Source organism: Bombina bombina, chromosome 11, assembly GCF_027579735.1.
Source record: "Bombina bombina isolate aBomBom1 chromosome 11, aBomBom1.pri, whole genome shotgun sequence".
Classification (NCBI taxonomy): Eukaryota; Metazoa; Chordata; class Amphibia; order Anura; family Bombinatoridae; genus Bombina; species Bombina bombina.
Genome location: NC_069509.1, coordinates 73,918,342 through 73,935,685, shown reverse-complemented (window position 1 = coordinate 73,935,685; position 17,344 = coordinate 73,918,342). Strand labels below are relative to the sequence as shown.

General features: G+C 37.3%; 1 protein-coding gene across 1 annotated transcript in view; it reads right to left on the bottom strand.

The window, feature by feature from the left end:
- Positions 1 to 1,257: 1,257 nt before the first annotated feature.
- Positions 1,258 to 17,344, bottom strand: part of GRAP (GRB2 related adaptor protein) — a 185,407-nt gene continuing 169,320 nt past the window's right edge. The window contains exon 6 of the mRNA XM_053694995.1: positions 1,258 to 1,608. Coding sequence (XP_053550970.1) covers positions 1,426 to 1,608 — 183 coding nt within the window. The 3' untranslated portion in view covers positions 1,258 to 1,425. The remainder of the gene's footprint in view (positions 1,609 to 17,344) is intronic.

The window sequence follows — 17,344 nt, the reverse complement described above, 5'->3', positions numbered from 1 at the left end:
TACTCTTCAACAAAGGATACCCAGAAAACAAAGCAATTTTGATAACAGAAATAAATAAGGTTGGTGTTTAAACGTGCATGCTCTATCTGAATAATAAAGGTTCATTTTGACTTTATGTGTTCCTTTAAATAAGAATTACCCCCCTGAAGGCTCTTCTGGCATGACCATACTTTTTCTTCCCCTTAAAATCATCAAAGGAGGGTACAGCCAATTAGAAGGTTGCCATCCGTGCCATTAAATTAGTATTAGATGCACTCCTGAACATGATGTCTGCCCTGTTTCCATAAGCAGACAATATGAACAAGAAATTCACTGAGATGTGTGGCATATCTGTTTGGGGAAGCTGCCTGGACAGTAAAAATGCGCTAAATGGGAAGGGGAAGGGCCTTCTCATGGGTTATACCCCCTGCTGCTACACCTATAGGGGTAGCCAGAGATGCCTTCAAGCAAAGGATTTTAAAAGTAAAGTTGGTCTTGCATCAAGAATGTTAAAGAAATACTAAACCCATTTTTTTTTTCTTTCATGATTCAGATAGAGCATGCCATTTTAGGCAACATTCTAATTTACTCCTATTATACATTTGTCTTCGTTCTGTTGCTATCTTTATTTGAAAAGCAAAAATGTAAGCTTAGGAGGCGGCCCATTTGTGGTTCAGCATCTGGGTTGCGCTTGCTGATTAGTGGCTTAATGTAGCCACCAATCAGCAAGCACTATCCAGGGTGCTGAATCAAAAATGGGCCGGCTCCTTAGCTTAGATTCCTGCTTTTCCAAATAAAGATAGTAAGAGAACGAATAATAAATTGATAATAGGAGTAAATTAGAAAGTTAATTAAAATTGCATGCCTTGTCTGAATCATGAAAGAAAAAAAATGGGTTTAGCATCCCTTTAATTTATACCAATAATATTATGAAGACATTTTGCATACCATAGAGTTTTCATCCCTTTAATGAACACATGCAACTCAGATGTACTACACGTGGTAATAAAGAATAGCGGACTCTTGTTAAAGGACCAGTAAACACAGCAGATTTGCATAATCAACAAATGCAAGATAACAAGACAATACAATAGCATTTACTCTGAATTTCAAATGAGTAGTAGATTCTTTTCTAACACATTTTAAAGTTATGTATATTTCCACTCCCCCTGTACCATGTGATAGCAATCAGCCAATCACAAATGCATATACGTATAGTCTGAGTTCTTGCACATGCTCAGTAGGAGCTGGTGACTCAAAAAAAGTGTAAATATAAAAGACTGTGCACATTTTTTTTTAATGGAAGTAAATTGGAAAGTTGTTTAAAATTACATGCTGTATCTGAATCATGGAAATTTAATAAAACCTGAGTGTCCCTTTAACAGTACTATACAACTTAAAAGAAATGATAAATCCACATAAGAGGGAAATGAGTAGATATGAAGATCATGTTGACATCTGGTTCACATAGTTCTGTGGGAAAATGCCAATTTTTCCAGAGATCCTTCCTTTCCACCAATTGGGATTAGAGAAGTCTATGACCTCTATGATATCCCCTCGTTTGAAAGACAGCTGTGTTGCATTTTGAGCGGTGAAGTCAAACTGGGCCTGAACAAACCATGTTTTCCTCTGTGGGGATCAGAAGAAAATGAGAGAGAACATTAGTTGCGATTTGACAGTGATCTATGTAAATCATGAGCTATGCCAATAATGGCTCCAAATACATCAGAATTCCTGTGCAAGAGCATTGTATGGTTGATTGGGTGATTCATTTTGCTTATTTTTCTAAGTCATTCTAATGCATTAGAAGAGCTGGAGTCTGAATTAGTAGGACTACTAGAAAAAAGTAATTTATACAAAAAGAAAATCTAGCTAAATATACTGATAACAAACACAAAAGAAATAGTGGTGTTGCAAGTCTTTCATTTGGGGCTTTAAAGTGAATCTTAAAGGGACAGTTTAGGCAAAAATATTCTCCTCTTTAATTTGTTCCCAATGATCCAGTTTACCTGCTAGACTGCATTAAATTGTTTACAAGTATTTCCTTTACCCTTATATTGGCATTTTAAATAGTTAATTTAGCCTGTGGTATCCCCACCTATTCTGACAGTTTCTGACCTTAGGTCCAAGCTATAGATAAACTGTGTAAACACAACCAGAAGAAGAAATTACACTCCCAGTGGGATATAGAATATATAAAGTAATAACATTTAAATTTTCCATTGTTCTCTCCAAGTATTGGTCTTTGGTTTACAGAAAGATATAAGATAAAGAAGCTGGTATATGTACACAATGTGATAAAGTAATGAGATCTGATTATTCCTACAAGCTCAACCCATTGTATTAGGTTGTGACTTCAAAACACAAAATCGCCTACTTCATATACATAAATAAACATTAAAAAGCAAATTCTCATACATTTTATAGTCTGCAGTTGGTAAAAAAAGTAATTGTAAACACATTAAGGGAAAAAAAATTACAGTATAGTGTCCATAAGTGCAAAAGTTAAGTGGATAAAGAAAAATTAATACTAGTGGCTAATTCATTCAGTATTGATAATTACTGGTGTTAATATGTCTGAATGCAGGTTGGTGTGCTATATAATAAAATATTGTTATATGTTATAGCATTTTATTATTGTACTTTTGCTTGCTGAAAAAAATGGGTTAAACACATACTGCTAGATTACGAGTCTTGCGTTAGCCTTAAAAAGCAGCGTTGAGAGGTCCCAACGCTGCTTTTTAACGCCCGCTGGTATTACGAGTCTGGCAGGTACAGGTGTACCGCTCACTTTTATTCCGCGACTCGAGCATACCGCAAATCCCCTTATGTCAATTGCGTATCCTATATTTTTAATGGGATTTGCCTAACGCCGGTATTACGAGTCTTGGAGAAAGTGAGCGGTACACCCTCTACTGTCAAGACTCCTACCACATTTAAAAGTCAGTAGTTAAGAGTTTTATGGGCTAACGCCGTAACATAAAACTCTTAACTAAAGTGATAAAAAGTACACTAACACCCATAAACTGCCTATTAACCCCTAAACCGAGGCCCCCCCCACATCGCAAACACTTAAATAATTTTTTTAACCCCTAATCTGCCGACCGGACATCGTTGCCACTTTAATAAATATATTAACCCCTAAACCGCCGCACTCCCGCCTAGCAAACACGAGTTAAATTTTATTAACCCCTAATCTGCCGTCCCTAACATCGCCGACACCTACCTACATTTATTAACCCCTAATCTGCCGCCCCCAACGTCGCCGCTACTATATTAAATATAATTTAAATAAAACGCAATAAAATTACTACAATTAAATAAATTATTCCTATTTGAAACTAAATACTTACCTATAAAATAAACCCTAAGATAGCTGCAATATAACTAATAGATACATTGTATCTAGCTTAGGGTTTATTTTTATTTTACAGGCAACTTTGTATTTATTTTAACTAGGTACAATAGTTATTTAATAGTTATTAACTATTTAATAACTACCTAGCTAAAATAAAGACACATTTACCTGTAAAATAAATCCTAACCTAAATTACAATTACACCTAACACTACACTATCATTAAATTAATTTATTAATTACCTAAAATTAATTACAATTAAATAAAATAAACTAAAGTACGGAACCCCCCCCCCCACTAAATTACAGAAAAAAATAAAATAATTACAAGAATATTAAACTAATTACACCTAATCTAATCCCCCTAATAAAATAAAAAAAAGCCCCCCAAAATAATAAAAATCCCTACCCTATGCTAAATTACAAATAGCCCTTAAAAGGGCTTTTGTGGGGCATTGCCCCAAAGTAATCAGCTCTCTTACCTGTAAAAAAAAAAAGACAATACCCCCCAACATTAAAACCCACCACCCACACATCCAACCCTACTCTAAAACCCACCCAATCCCCCCTTAATAAAACCTAACACTAACCCCTTGAAGATCACCCTACCGTGAGACGTCTTCACCCAGCCAGACACAAGTAGTCCTCCAGAGGGGCAGAAGTCTTCATCTGATCCGGGCAGAAGAGGTCCTCCAGACGGCATCTTCTATCTTCATCCGGAGCGGAGCGGGTCCATCTTGAATCCAGCCGACGCGGAGCATCCATCCAGACCGACGACTACACGATGAATGACGGTTCCTTTAAATGACGTCATCCAAGATGGCGTCCCTTGAATTCCAATTGGCTGATAGGATTCTATCAGCCAATCGGGATTAAGGTAGGAAAAATCCTATTGGCTGATCCAATCAGCCAATAGGATTGAGCTCGCATTCTATTGGCTGATTGGAACAGCCAATAGAATGCAAGCTCAATCCTATTGGGTGATTGGATCAGCCAATAGGATTGAACTTCAATCCTACTGGCTGATTGCATCAGCCAATAGGATTTTTTCTACCTTAATTCCGATTGGCTGATAGGATTCTAAGGGACGCCATCTTGGATGATGTAATTTAAAGGAACTGTCATTCGTTGTGTAGTTGTCGGTCTGGATGGATGCTCCGCGTCGTATGGCATCAAGATGGACCTGCTCCACTCCGGATGGATGAAGATAGAAGATGCCGCCTGGATGAAGACTTCTGGCCGTCTGGAGGACCTCTTCTGCCCAGATCGGATGAAGACTTCTGCCCCTCTGGAGGACCACTTGTGCACGGCTGGGTGAAGACATCTCATGGTAGGGTGATCTTCAAGGGGTTAGTGTTAGGTTTTATTAAGGGGGGATTGGGTGGGTTTTAGATTAGGGTTGGGTGTGTGGGTGGTGGGTTTTAAAGTTGGGGAGGGTATTGTCTTTTTTTTTACAGGTAAAAGAGCTCATAACTTTGGGGCAATGCCCCGCAAAAAGCCCTTTTAAGGGCTATTTGTAATTTAGTATAGGGTAGGGATTTTTTATTATTGGGGGGGGGGTGCTTTTTTATTTTATTCGGGTGATTAGAGTAGGTGTAATTAGTTTAAAATTCTTGTAATTATTTTTTTTCTTTCTGTAATTTAGTGTGTTTTTTTTGTTCGTACTTTAGTTTATTTTATTTAATTGTAATTAATTGTAGGTAATTTAGTAAATTAATTTAATGATAGTTTAGTGTTAGGTGTAATTGTAATTTAGGTTAGGGTTTATTTTACAGGTAAATTTGTATTTATTTTACAGGTAAATTTGTATTTATTTTAGCTAGGTAGTTATTAAAAAGTTAATAACTATTTAATAACTATTGTACCTATTTAAAATAAATACAAAGTTGCCTGTAAAATAAAAATAAACCCTAAGATAGCTACAATGTAACTATTAGTTATATTGTAGCAAGCTTAGGGTTTATTTTATAGGTAAGTATTTAGTTTTAAATAGGAATCATTTAGTTATTGTAGTTATTTTATTTAGATTTATTTAAATTATATTTAAGTTAGGGGGTTGGTAGGATTAGACTTAGATTTAGGGGTTAATAACTTTATTATAGTGGCGGCGACGTTGGGGGCAGCAGATTAGGGGTTAATAAGTGTAGGTAGGTGGCGGTGACATTGGGGGCGGTAGAGTATGGGTTAATAAATAAAAAGTAGGTGTCGGCGATGTTGGGGGCAGCAGATTATGGGTTCATAGGGATAATGAAGGTGGCGGCGGTGTCCGGAGTAGCAGATTAGGGGTTAATAATATAATGTAGGTGTCGGCGATGTCAGGGGCGGCAGATTAGGGGTTAATAAGTGTAAGATTAGGGGTGTTTAGACTCGGGGTTCATGTTAGGGTGTTAGGTGTAGACATAAATTTTGTTTCCCCATAGGAATCAATGGGGCTGCGTTAAGAGCTGAATGCTGCTTTTTTGCAGGTGTTAGGTTTTTTTTCAGCTGATTCTGCCCCATTGATTCCTATGGGGAAATTGTGCACAAGCACGTTTTGCCAGCTCACCGCTACCGTAATCAACGCTGGTATTGAGGTGAGATGTGGAGCTAAATTTTGCTCTACGCTCACCTTTTTGCGGATAACGCCGGTTTTAAAAAAAAATGTAATACCAGCGTTGTCTTAAATAAGCGGTGAGAAAAAACTGCTCGTTAGCAACGCACCCCTGTTACCGCAAAACGTGTAATCTCGGTAAAAGTTAAACTAGACATGTGCATTTGTTTCGTTTCAAAAGCAAATTCGTAAGGAAAAATAGATATTTTGTTTTCACGAAACGAATAACCAAATGCATTAGTAGTGAAATATCAGAAAGCGCCTAACTAGAGGCTATTGGGAGGTGGGTTTAAGAGATTAAATATGCTTTTCTATCAAGTGTAGATATTCTTGGTAAAAGACAACACAAGGTTGTATAAAGATGAATATATAAGCAATATAAGAGTTTGACAAATTTAATACATTAAAAATAAAATTAAGCATATAATTAAAAACATTCAGTTAAAAACATGGATCCATGTACATATTATAAAGTATTGTACAATATTAATCGATAAATAACAATTGTTTTAAAACACAAACTTATTCTAAAAATCACAAACTTGTTTTAAAAATTACTTTAAATATTGGGTTGACAAGAAATTGTTGTTATTCAATTCCTTAAAATGTAGTTTGGGTGTATTGCACCAGTTTATTGAGTGTCTCTAATTCCTTAGTGGGAATATCCTCCTCCGTGAAAAAATGTGATAAAACAATGATGGTATAAAAAATAAAAGTGATTCCTTTAAAGTGTTCCAGAAAAAATTCTGTGTTAAAAACAAAAATTCAAAAATTCTGTGTTTAAGAACAAAAATATATATTGGTGTTCTAAAATCGGAAATATGTAGATCGAAAATATATTGGATAAAGTATGATAAAAGTGTAGAAAATTAACTCAAAAAATTGAACTCAAAAAACGTGTAGTGATCCAAAAATGATGATAGTGAAAAATTAGTTAGTGGAAAAAAATTGTGTGAGTGTAGCTCCAAATCCTTAAACAATAGTTATTTGATGGTATAAAGTAAATGTGTTGATAATAATGATGATTTAAAATCCTCCTTTCCTTTCTAGCGAATGCTTTGTTGTTGGAGTGTTTTCTAGGGTGTTCAGTCTATATTATAAGACTCTATCCTCATAAAACCTGCAAACAACAAAACAACATAGTGCAATAATGCTACAAATAGAAAAGAAAGTAATGAAATATTGCTCACCAAATTCTGTCAACGCGTTTCGGCCTCTCAGTTAGGCCTTTTTCAAGACTATGTTTTCTGGTGAGTTATGGTGGCTATTTAAGGTGTGTTCTACCAATCAGTGGGTCGTGTATTTGGCGCCAAAAACGTTAGCCTAACTTGACCCGGAAGTATTATCTTTCCCTTACGGTATAACCAATAACCAAATGCATGCACAAACTAAATTTAAAGAAAATTAAGAAATACTGACAAAATTTGTATTAATTCGTTTTCTTTAAATTACCTGTAGGGGTTAAAATACTTAGCTCTAGGGCACTGAAGAGGGACGATAGTCCTGACCCTTCTTCTTAGAGCCCCAGGCCGTGTTAATAGAAAGCTTAGCGAGGTGTATCCCAGGGTCTGCGTTAAAGTCCCCTATTAGGGCAGCTCGGAGCTCTAAGAAGAAGGATTTACGATTAATGCAGCTCTCCAGTGTACTAGTGATAAGTACTGTATATCATTGTTCCTCAAATATCCCCAACAGGTCAGGTTTTTATTATAGCTAAACTTTAGCAAAGGGGAATAATCAGCTGATGGGTGAGCACAAGTTAGTTACCATGGTTACTGATCAGCTGATTATTTCACCTGTGCTGTAGTTCAGATATAATGAAAACCTGGCCTGTTGGGGGGTACTTGAGGACCAGGTTTGAGAAACACTGCTGTATATAATGCTACAGGCAAACATTTACAGTCATTTAACGAAAATCAATGTAAAATGTTCCACAAACAAAATTTGGGGAAACTAATTTCCACGCTCATGTTCATAAGTGATATTGGAAGTGGGCTTAAAGGGACATGAAACACAAAATTTTTATTTTATGATTTAGTCAGAGCATATCATTTTAAACAACTTTTCAATTTACTTCAATTATTTAATCTGCTTCTTTCTCTTGTTATCCTTTGCTGAAAGGTTTATCTAGGTTGTGGTTATTAAAAAATGTCACCACATAGGTAAGCTCAGGAGCAGCAGAGAACCTAGGTTCTAGCTGCTGATTGGTGGCTGCTGATATATAATGATTGTTATTGGCTCACTCATGTATTCAGTTAGAAACCAGTTGTGCATTGCTGCTCCTTCAACAAATGATACCAAGAGAATGGAACAAATTAGATAATAGAAGTAAATTAGAAAGTTGTTTAAAATCGTATTCTCTATCTGAATCATGAAAGAAAATTTTTGGGTTTCATGTCCCTTTTAAGGGGAAGGTTTGCTTGTTTGCTGATGATACAAAAATGTTGGTAGATGTTCCAGGAGGGGTCAATCAAATGAACTGTGATATTAAAAAAAATGAGAGGACTGGTCAAATAAATGGGATCTGAAATTTAATATTACCAAGAGCAAAATTATGCATATAGGATCCAAAAACCCAAAGGGCAATTATAGTCTCAATGGTACATTACTGACTGTAACAAAAGAAGAAAGGGACTTGGGAATTATTATTTCAGATGATTGAAAATGTATTACACAATGCAGCAGTGCAGCCAGTAAGGCCAGCCGAATAATTGGCTGCATTGGAAGAGGTATTAGTAGCAGAAATAGCAAGGTTCTTATGCCACTTTACAGATCATTAGTTAGACCAAATCTGGAATACTGTGTACAGTTCTGGAGACCTTATCTTCAGTAAGATATAAATAAATTAGAAGCTGTCCAAAGGAGGGCTACTAAAATGGTACATGGTCTAAAATATAAAACGTACAAAGAAAGACTCTATGATCTAAATATGTATAGTTTAGAGGATAGAAGGGAAAGATATATGAAGGGACTTAATAAAATAGAAGCTGAAAGCATTTTTCACAAAAAAATAAATGCCAAAACAAGGGGTCACAATCTAAAGTTAGAGGGTAGCAGATTCAGGAGAAATTTGAGGAAGCAATTTTTTTACAGAAAGGGTGGTGGATTCTTGTAACAAACTTCCAATTGAGGTGGTAAACACAAAGGGGCATATCTATCAAGCTCCGAATGGAGCTTGATGCCCCGTGTTTCTGGCGAGCCTGCAGGCTCACCAGAAACAGCAGTTATGAAGCAGCGGTCACAAAGACCACTGCTCCATAACCTGTCCGCCTGCTCTGAGCAGGCGGACAGACATCGCCGGAAATCAACCCGATTGATTGACACCCCCTGCCACGAGTCTGCAGGGGGCGGCGTTGCACCAGCAGCTCTTGTGAGGTGCTGGTGCAATGCTGAATACGGCAATCGTATTGCTCGCCGTATTCAGCGAGGTCTAGTGGACCTGATCCGCACTGTCGGATCAGGTCCGCCAGACTTTCTTAAATAGGGGCCAAAGACTGTAAAGGAATTCAAAAACGCCTGGGACATGCATCAGGCTATTCTAAGGAAAAAGTAACATGTAATATGGGTAGACTTGATGGGCCTTTTCGGGTTCTTATCTACCGTCAAATTCTATGTTTCTATGAATATTCATTCCAAATGATTCGGTTGCACATGCCATCTAAGTTAAACTGAGCTCTGGATCTGAGCTGAACACGGCCTGTGGTTGGCAGCTATGCACATATGCTGCTAGTGATTGGCTCCACCGCAGTGTTCACCACAGCAGAACATTGCAGATCAGAATTAACTTCACATAGGTGTTAAATGGGACATTAAATAGTAAATAAATGCTAGCTATAAAATGATGTATTCACAACAATCACTAGCAAGAATAAAATGCAGAAGTATTTTTAAAAACAATACAGTTATTTTCTAGTTTCTATAAAGTACTTTAGTTTCTATAAAGTGTGGAAACAATGGCTGTGTGTGGAATATATTAATGTTAAAGTAATTGTATATACCCTTATTTAAAGCTCCTTTAACATTTTTATATCCCTCACAGATTTTTGCATATATTATTTGTTCAACTGTTACTAAAATGTATGTGTTTTGCTACCTCAAAGCAGCCAAGGGGGATACAACCTGTGAAAAGCTTCTTGTATATATCTTATGTATACTGTTGCCAATAAGAGGCAATTTTGAATGACCTTCTACACTGATCAAACAATAATTGTAACATATTGCTAGCTCATAAGCCCCCAGAGGCATAACTAGAAACCACAGGGCCCAGGTGCAGCACTGCACCCCTGTAGTTCTGCCCCTGCCTAAAGGTTTCTGTCAGCAGCACACACCAGCCAGCCTAGTTCCTAGTTAAATTACTGAAAAATCAGTCAATTTATAAACAGTACATAGTTGAGTCCCTTTAAGATTACAACTAGTTGTATTGATTCTGGAGGAATGCAAGACAAATGCTTCAACCCTTCAGAGGATATAGATAAGACTTAGGTGAAATACAAAGGAGTACAGATCAATAAAACAGGTTTTGCAAACTCTTTACCTTCCAACATGGTATTCTGCACTCATGTTATCTCTAATAATAGGCAAATTAATTCTTACTTTATCCTGCTACTGTCAATAACATCCCACTGCCAATAGATGTTTTAAATCGATCTTTGAATGATCACGTATTACACCTATTACAATTCATCAGACTTAAAGGTACACTTAATCAAAATTAAATTTTCATTATTAAGATAGAGCATGCAATTTTAAACAACTTTCTAATTTACTTCCATTAACAAAATGTGCACAGTCTTTTAATATTTAAACTTTTTGAGTCACCAGCTCCTACTGAGAATGTGCAAGAATAAGTGTGTATGCATTTGTGAATGGCTGATTGCTGTCACATGGTACGTGTATGCATTTGTGATTGGCTGATGGCTGTCACATGGTACAGGGGGAGTGGAAAAAGACATAACTTTTAAAATTGTCAGAAAAAAAATCTACTACTCATTTGAAGTTCAGACTAAGTGCTATTGCATTGTCTTGTTATCTTGCATTTGTTGATTATGCAAATCTACAGTGTTGACATTAAACCCAAAAAAATTTATTTCATGATTCAGATGGAGAATACCATTTTAAACAATTTTCTAATTTACTTCTATTATCTAATTTGCTTCATTCTCTTGATATTCTTTCCTGAAAAGCATATCTAGATAGGCTCAGTAGCTTCTGATTGGTGGCTACACATAGATGCCTCATGTGATTGGCTCACCCATGTGTATTGCTATTTCTTTAACAAAACATATCTAAAGAATGAAACAAATTAGATAATAGAAGTAAATTGGAATGTTGTTTAAAATTGTATTTTCTATCTGAATCATGAAAGACGTTTTTTGGGTTTAATGTCCCTTTAAAAGGTTTTCTTTTCTAAACTCTAAAGATTTATCCTTGTGAAAGTAATGGCTTTTGGGCAATTTTATATAACTTTGTTCTGCACATAAAGGTTCCCATGACCCACTAATTAAATAAATGTACATTTATTTACACCAGGTGATAACTATTACCACAGCATTCACCTGGCTATTCCAAACTATATAGTTTTTTTTTTTTTTTTTTTAAGAGGGGCTTCTAGTCTTGGGGGTCTCTAAGCCTTTTTGATAACCTGTTATAAATGCCTAGATATTGCAAGAACTGTGTTTTTATTATTTTAATTTTGTAAAACGTTGTTTAAACATTTTACCCCAAGTCAGTCACTGTTGCCTTTTAATTAAATGCTGGATCCTGGGGCCTTAAAGGGATAGTAAACCCAAAAAAACTTGTTTAACTTGTTCTAAACTTCTGTAAATAATAAACCTATTTCTAATTAGTACCTACTAAAGTTTTCTTTCATTTTCTTGTTATTTTATTTATAAAATTACTTTTTTGCCAAACCCATTTTTTGCTCGTTATATGAGCCCTATTATGATGTTCTACCTAGGTAGAAATCATGGTGGCCCGCATGCACATTAAAACTATTATTCTATTGCCCATGCGTGCACAGAATTATCCCTCCTCTGCTTTCTCTAGCAGCGCGTCACAATCCAAGCGCCAGATGCTGGGTGGACATGTGGATCGTGAATGGCGCACCAGAGTGCTGAAGTTCTGGGGACCATGGACATTGAAGAGGAAGGAGCGGCAGCAGATTTAGCAGTGTCGGTTTGAGGTAAGTACACAAAGTACCCCTAGACTAACGAGCATGTTGTATGGAGTACTACAAATTACTTGCAAACTACAAATTTGGCCGCTGTAGTGTGCATGCGAATTCCTTATTAAGCAAGTGCACATGCGCTGTGGGCTGAAATTAATATTAAAATTAAAGGACCCAAACGATTTGCCATTGGATGGGGGAGCAGTAGCAGAATTAACATAAACTACACCTCCCTTTGTGGGTGGTCATTATCCCTCTTTTCATAACAACTTTCAAATAAAAATAATAGTATGTAGAAGCTTCGTTTTTCACCACAAATAGTTTTATTTGATAGAATATATCATAGTTGTTATAATAATGTGTTTTAATTAGGTTCAATTTTGCATAATTTTCTAACCCTTTAGGGGAGCTGAGGTTGAGGGTTTTTTAAATATAGCCCTACCCAGCTTCCTTCTGGGTTTCCGGGGGTTGGTGACTGAGGGCTTGATGATTGAAAACTCGTTGGCATGGAGAGAAATGTCGCCAAATCTTTGGGAGGGAGAAGGAGGGGGTTCGAGCATTATTTTGCAATATAGGTGTCTCTCCTTCACATCCAGAACTCTGCATTGAGAGATAAACAACTCTCAAGAGAAATAAATCACCTTTTTAAAAGACTTTGAGGGACCTCATGGTACTATCAAGATGTGTTAGATCATCTAGTCAGAGCAGAGAGCTTTAGATCATAATGCACTAAAACTGCTTGGCCATCTCATAAATGCATCAAGTGTGGGGGGGGGTCAACTCAGAAAGCCCCAACACAGGATGACAACACAAGGTTGTCATCTGCACAAAAGGCATTGTGTGGATGTGATAAAGCTACTTTTTGCTTCATATTTTTTGACAAACGGACACTAGGGAAGCATCAGCACTAAACCATACCTCACAGATTTCCAGGACAGGGTAAGGTCACATTGTGTTCTGTGGGTGCAGTTGTGGGGCATTAATGGGTAAGGACGGGGTTTTTTTTATCCATCCTCAGTGCAACAGGGCAGTAACCCGAAAGATTAGAATGGTCTTCCATCAGGGTTCGGAATTCCATTGAATGTACTCCAGCCTCTTTGAAGGTGGGTGGAAACATCCACAATTTTCAGATTTCAACTACAATAAAAGCAGGCAAAATATATATTGAAAGAACATCACAATATATATATATATATATATATATATATATATATATATATATATATATATATATATATATATATATATATATATGAGGAGGAGCTACAAAATGGCCCCTCCCAGCCATGCCCATAATATCCCAGCCACGCATCTAACCATTCAGTAATCCCCTTGGACCAGCCAGGTTCGCACAGAGATCAGCCTCACCCACACTGACTCCACCCACTAACAACCTGCAACCCCATTGTTTATTGCATGCTGAAACCACACCGGATATTCCTATGTCGGGATTTACAATTTTTACATTATAATTTTTATTTTGTCATTGCAGTGCTGATACAAATGTATGTCCCTTTAAAGGGACAGTTAACATCTTGTAATTATAAGACATTTCTGTTGTGTTGCTATAAAATAACATATTAGACAAGTCTTAACATTTTTAAAACAAATTAACATTTTCTTTTCAGTAGCCAAAATTCACCCACCATTTGTCTTATGTGCAGCCGCCAATCTGGACTTTAGTTTACAGACAAACAAGGTATAAAATGTATTGTTTTGCAGTTGTTATCATCTAAAACCAAATAGGGGTAGATGTGTAGCAGGGTTAGCCTTGATAAGTCAAATAAATAATGAAAGTATATTGAAAAGTTGTTTCATTGTGCATAACTAAATATTTTAGATACAAATTTCAAGGTGTTTACTCTCCCTTTAAAATGACACATTGCTACTATTTATAACCGCTTTACCAGTGTGGCAAGTATACCAGCTAACATCCAGAGGGCAATGCGTGTCGCAATCGGTTCTTTACCTATTAGACAAGATTAATACAAAAGTGTTGGTGTTTTTTACTTGGAAGCTTAAGGCTATGTCTGATCCCTCTGAATCTTCCCTTCACATGTTTCACCACTCCTCCGTCTTCAGCAGAATCAGCAGAAAGAGCTAATGTAATCACTGCCTTGTGTAAGGTATCACTAGTCACATTTACATGAATGTCTACCAAATCCTGTTTGTGTGTTGGGCGGCAACTGCTCCTACCCAGACACTAGAACATCCACGTTGACAAATCTAATCACTTTCTCACCGCTACCTGATTAATCTGTCACTGATTGAGGTTTTCAGAGAATATCAAATAAGTCAGCAAAAAAATATAAAAAGTGACATTATATTAAATTGTTCAAATTGTTTTTCCAGATTTTGTTTTTTAAATTGGTAGTTTTTGGAAAACTGTAGACACAAATATGATTTTTTGAAAAACACTGACTGTATTATTTTCTTATCTATATTTCTTTCTATCATCTATCTATCTCATACTTAGTGATGTCACGAATAGTTCCCGGCGAACATAGCTTGTTCGCGTTCGCCGCGGCGGGCGAACATATGCGATGTTCGGTCCGCCCTTTATTTGTCATCATTGAGTAAACTTTGACCCTGTAACTCACAGTCAGCAGACACATTCCAGCCAATAAGCAGCAGACCCTCCCTCCCAGACCCTCCTACCTCCTGGACAGCATCCATTTAAGATTCATTCGGAAGCTGCATTCTTAGTGAGAGGAGGGACAGTGTAGCTGCTGCTGATTTAATAGGGAAATCGATAGCTAGGCTAGTGTATTCAGTGTCCACTACAGTCCTGAAGGACTCATCTGATCTCTGCTGTAAGGACAGCACCCCAAAAAGCCCTTTTTAGGGCTAGAACATCAGTCTGCTTTTTTTTTTTCTTCCTGTTTAATCTAATTGCAGTTGCCTGCCTGCCAGCGTGTGTGTCAGGCTCACAGCGTATACTGTGCCCCCTTGCCCAGTGCCACCACTCATATCTGGTGTAAGTAGTGTACATTTAAAAAAAACAACACTTTTTTGACTGTGAAATAATAGCAGTCAGTTTCCTTCACACATGTGCGTTTCAGGGCCTGCCAGGGCACAGTGTCACACCAGTGCAACTCATATCTGGTGTAACAGTAGTGTACATTAAAAAAAAACAACACTTTTTTGACTGTGAAATAATAGCAGTCAGTTTCCTTCACACGTGTTGTTAACAGACCAGGGACCAGGTATATAGCAAACCTGATCTGTCTCCCGACAGTTATCATAACAGCTTAGCAAATTGTGACAAGCAATATTTGCAGACAATATCAATACACAGCAATATTGGTACAATATTTGGGGGATATATATTAACAGGACAATTTAACCTTTAGATACTAATTTAACACAATATTAGTGATTCAGAACGCATTGTAATATACTATGATTTAATTTACCACCTGTTCAATGTCCTGGGCTAATTTCAGGAATTGTTAAGAGATATAAATATCTATTAATACAGGGATACTTCACATTGATCACTACCAATATAAACAGTAGTCCTGGTCATTTAGTTGGTACATTAATCCTGATAGAGATATATTTGTTCTGAATAATTACCACCCTGGGTTTATACCGCAACAATTGCAAGTTGTAAAAATGATTACTGTCACAAAATAATCAAATAGGAACGTCAGAGGAAATATTCATGCATGATGTATGATATTTAGACTATCCAAAAATACCAAATGTCAAACCAAGTACATGGTATATCACAAATATGCCATAATCATATACATTAGCATAAGTGTTGTATCATACTAACTACCCATGCATGGTCTCTCATGTTAAACCACCCTGTAATCAACAATAGTGCCTGAACTAATTATTGTACTTGACCCTTGTGATACATATACAAGGATCAACCATCTGATTGAGGAACCATAGATGTACTCTCAGTTTTCATTATTACAATTTCCTGATAAATTGCAAATTGCAAGGATTAATAGCTGCTAAGTCAGTGATCCAAACCCCTATTACCACTCTCTCCTCTTTTGAGCTAACACTATTCCTGTGTTTTTAATGTGTATTGTTCTACATTTTTTTAAAGTTCTAATAAAAGTTATATTTTAAATTTTCCTGTACACCTGCCAATTGTAACTCAGTCATATTCTACATTCAGGGAATTTGAGTGCTATAAATGTGTACATTTTCTGAAGACTTTGATCTTCTTTTGTTCTCTCATTAACCGGTACACAGCACCAACGTTTGCATCACGTAACATTAGGAGGAACACATGTACGTTAATTTCCTCCGTTATTATTTAAATAACTATTACTACTAATTATATTCCCTATAACATCTCAGTAGTGCCATTGGGCCCCTTTTTCTCTTATCATATCTGGTGTAACAGTCGTGTACATTTAGAAAAAACAACACTTTTTTGACTGTGAAATAATAGCAGTCAGTTTCCTTCACGCGTGTGCGTTTCAGGGCCTGCCAGGGCACAGTGTCACACCAGTGCAACTCATATCTGGTGTAACAGTAGTGCATATTTAAATAGCAGTTAGTTGTCTGCAAGCGTGTGTGTCAGGCCTACAGCGTCTACTCTGCCAATTTCTGCCAGTGCACAGTGCCACTCATATCTGTTGTCACAGTAGCTTGCACGCATAGTACCACTAATCGAAAAAAAAAATGACAGGCAGAGGCAGGCCACCCCGCAGGGGCCGTCGTGGTCGTGGTGCTGTGATTCCCTTTGGCCCTAGAATAATGCCCAGTGTTCAGAGGCCAGGTACTCTGAACTCGAAAAGTTCTGAGGACATAGTTGACTGGCTAACACAGGACACCCAATCTTCTACAGCTTCCGCTTGGAACCTTGACGCACCATCCTCCTCCAGCTTAACTTCGGGCACCACTCAATTTACCACTTGCCCGCCTGCTGCCACCACCAACACTAGCACCACAGCCGCTTCACTTGATCTGTCAGAGGAGTTATTTTCACATCAGTATGAAGAAATGAGTGATGCGCAACCATTATTGCCAGAGGATGTAGATAACAGGTATATGTCTCAGTCAGGCAGCATTACACACATGGACGTACGGTGTGATGATGATGATGTTGTACCCACTGCTGCTTCCTTTGCTGAGTTGTCAGATACAAGTGAAGCGGTTGATGATGACGATGCGTCCGATGCGTCCGTGTATGTCACGTGGGTGCCCGCTAGAAGAGAAGAAGAAGAGGGGGAAAGTTCAGATGGGGAGGCAGAGAGGAGGAGGAGACGAGTTGGAAGCAGGGG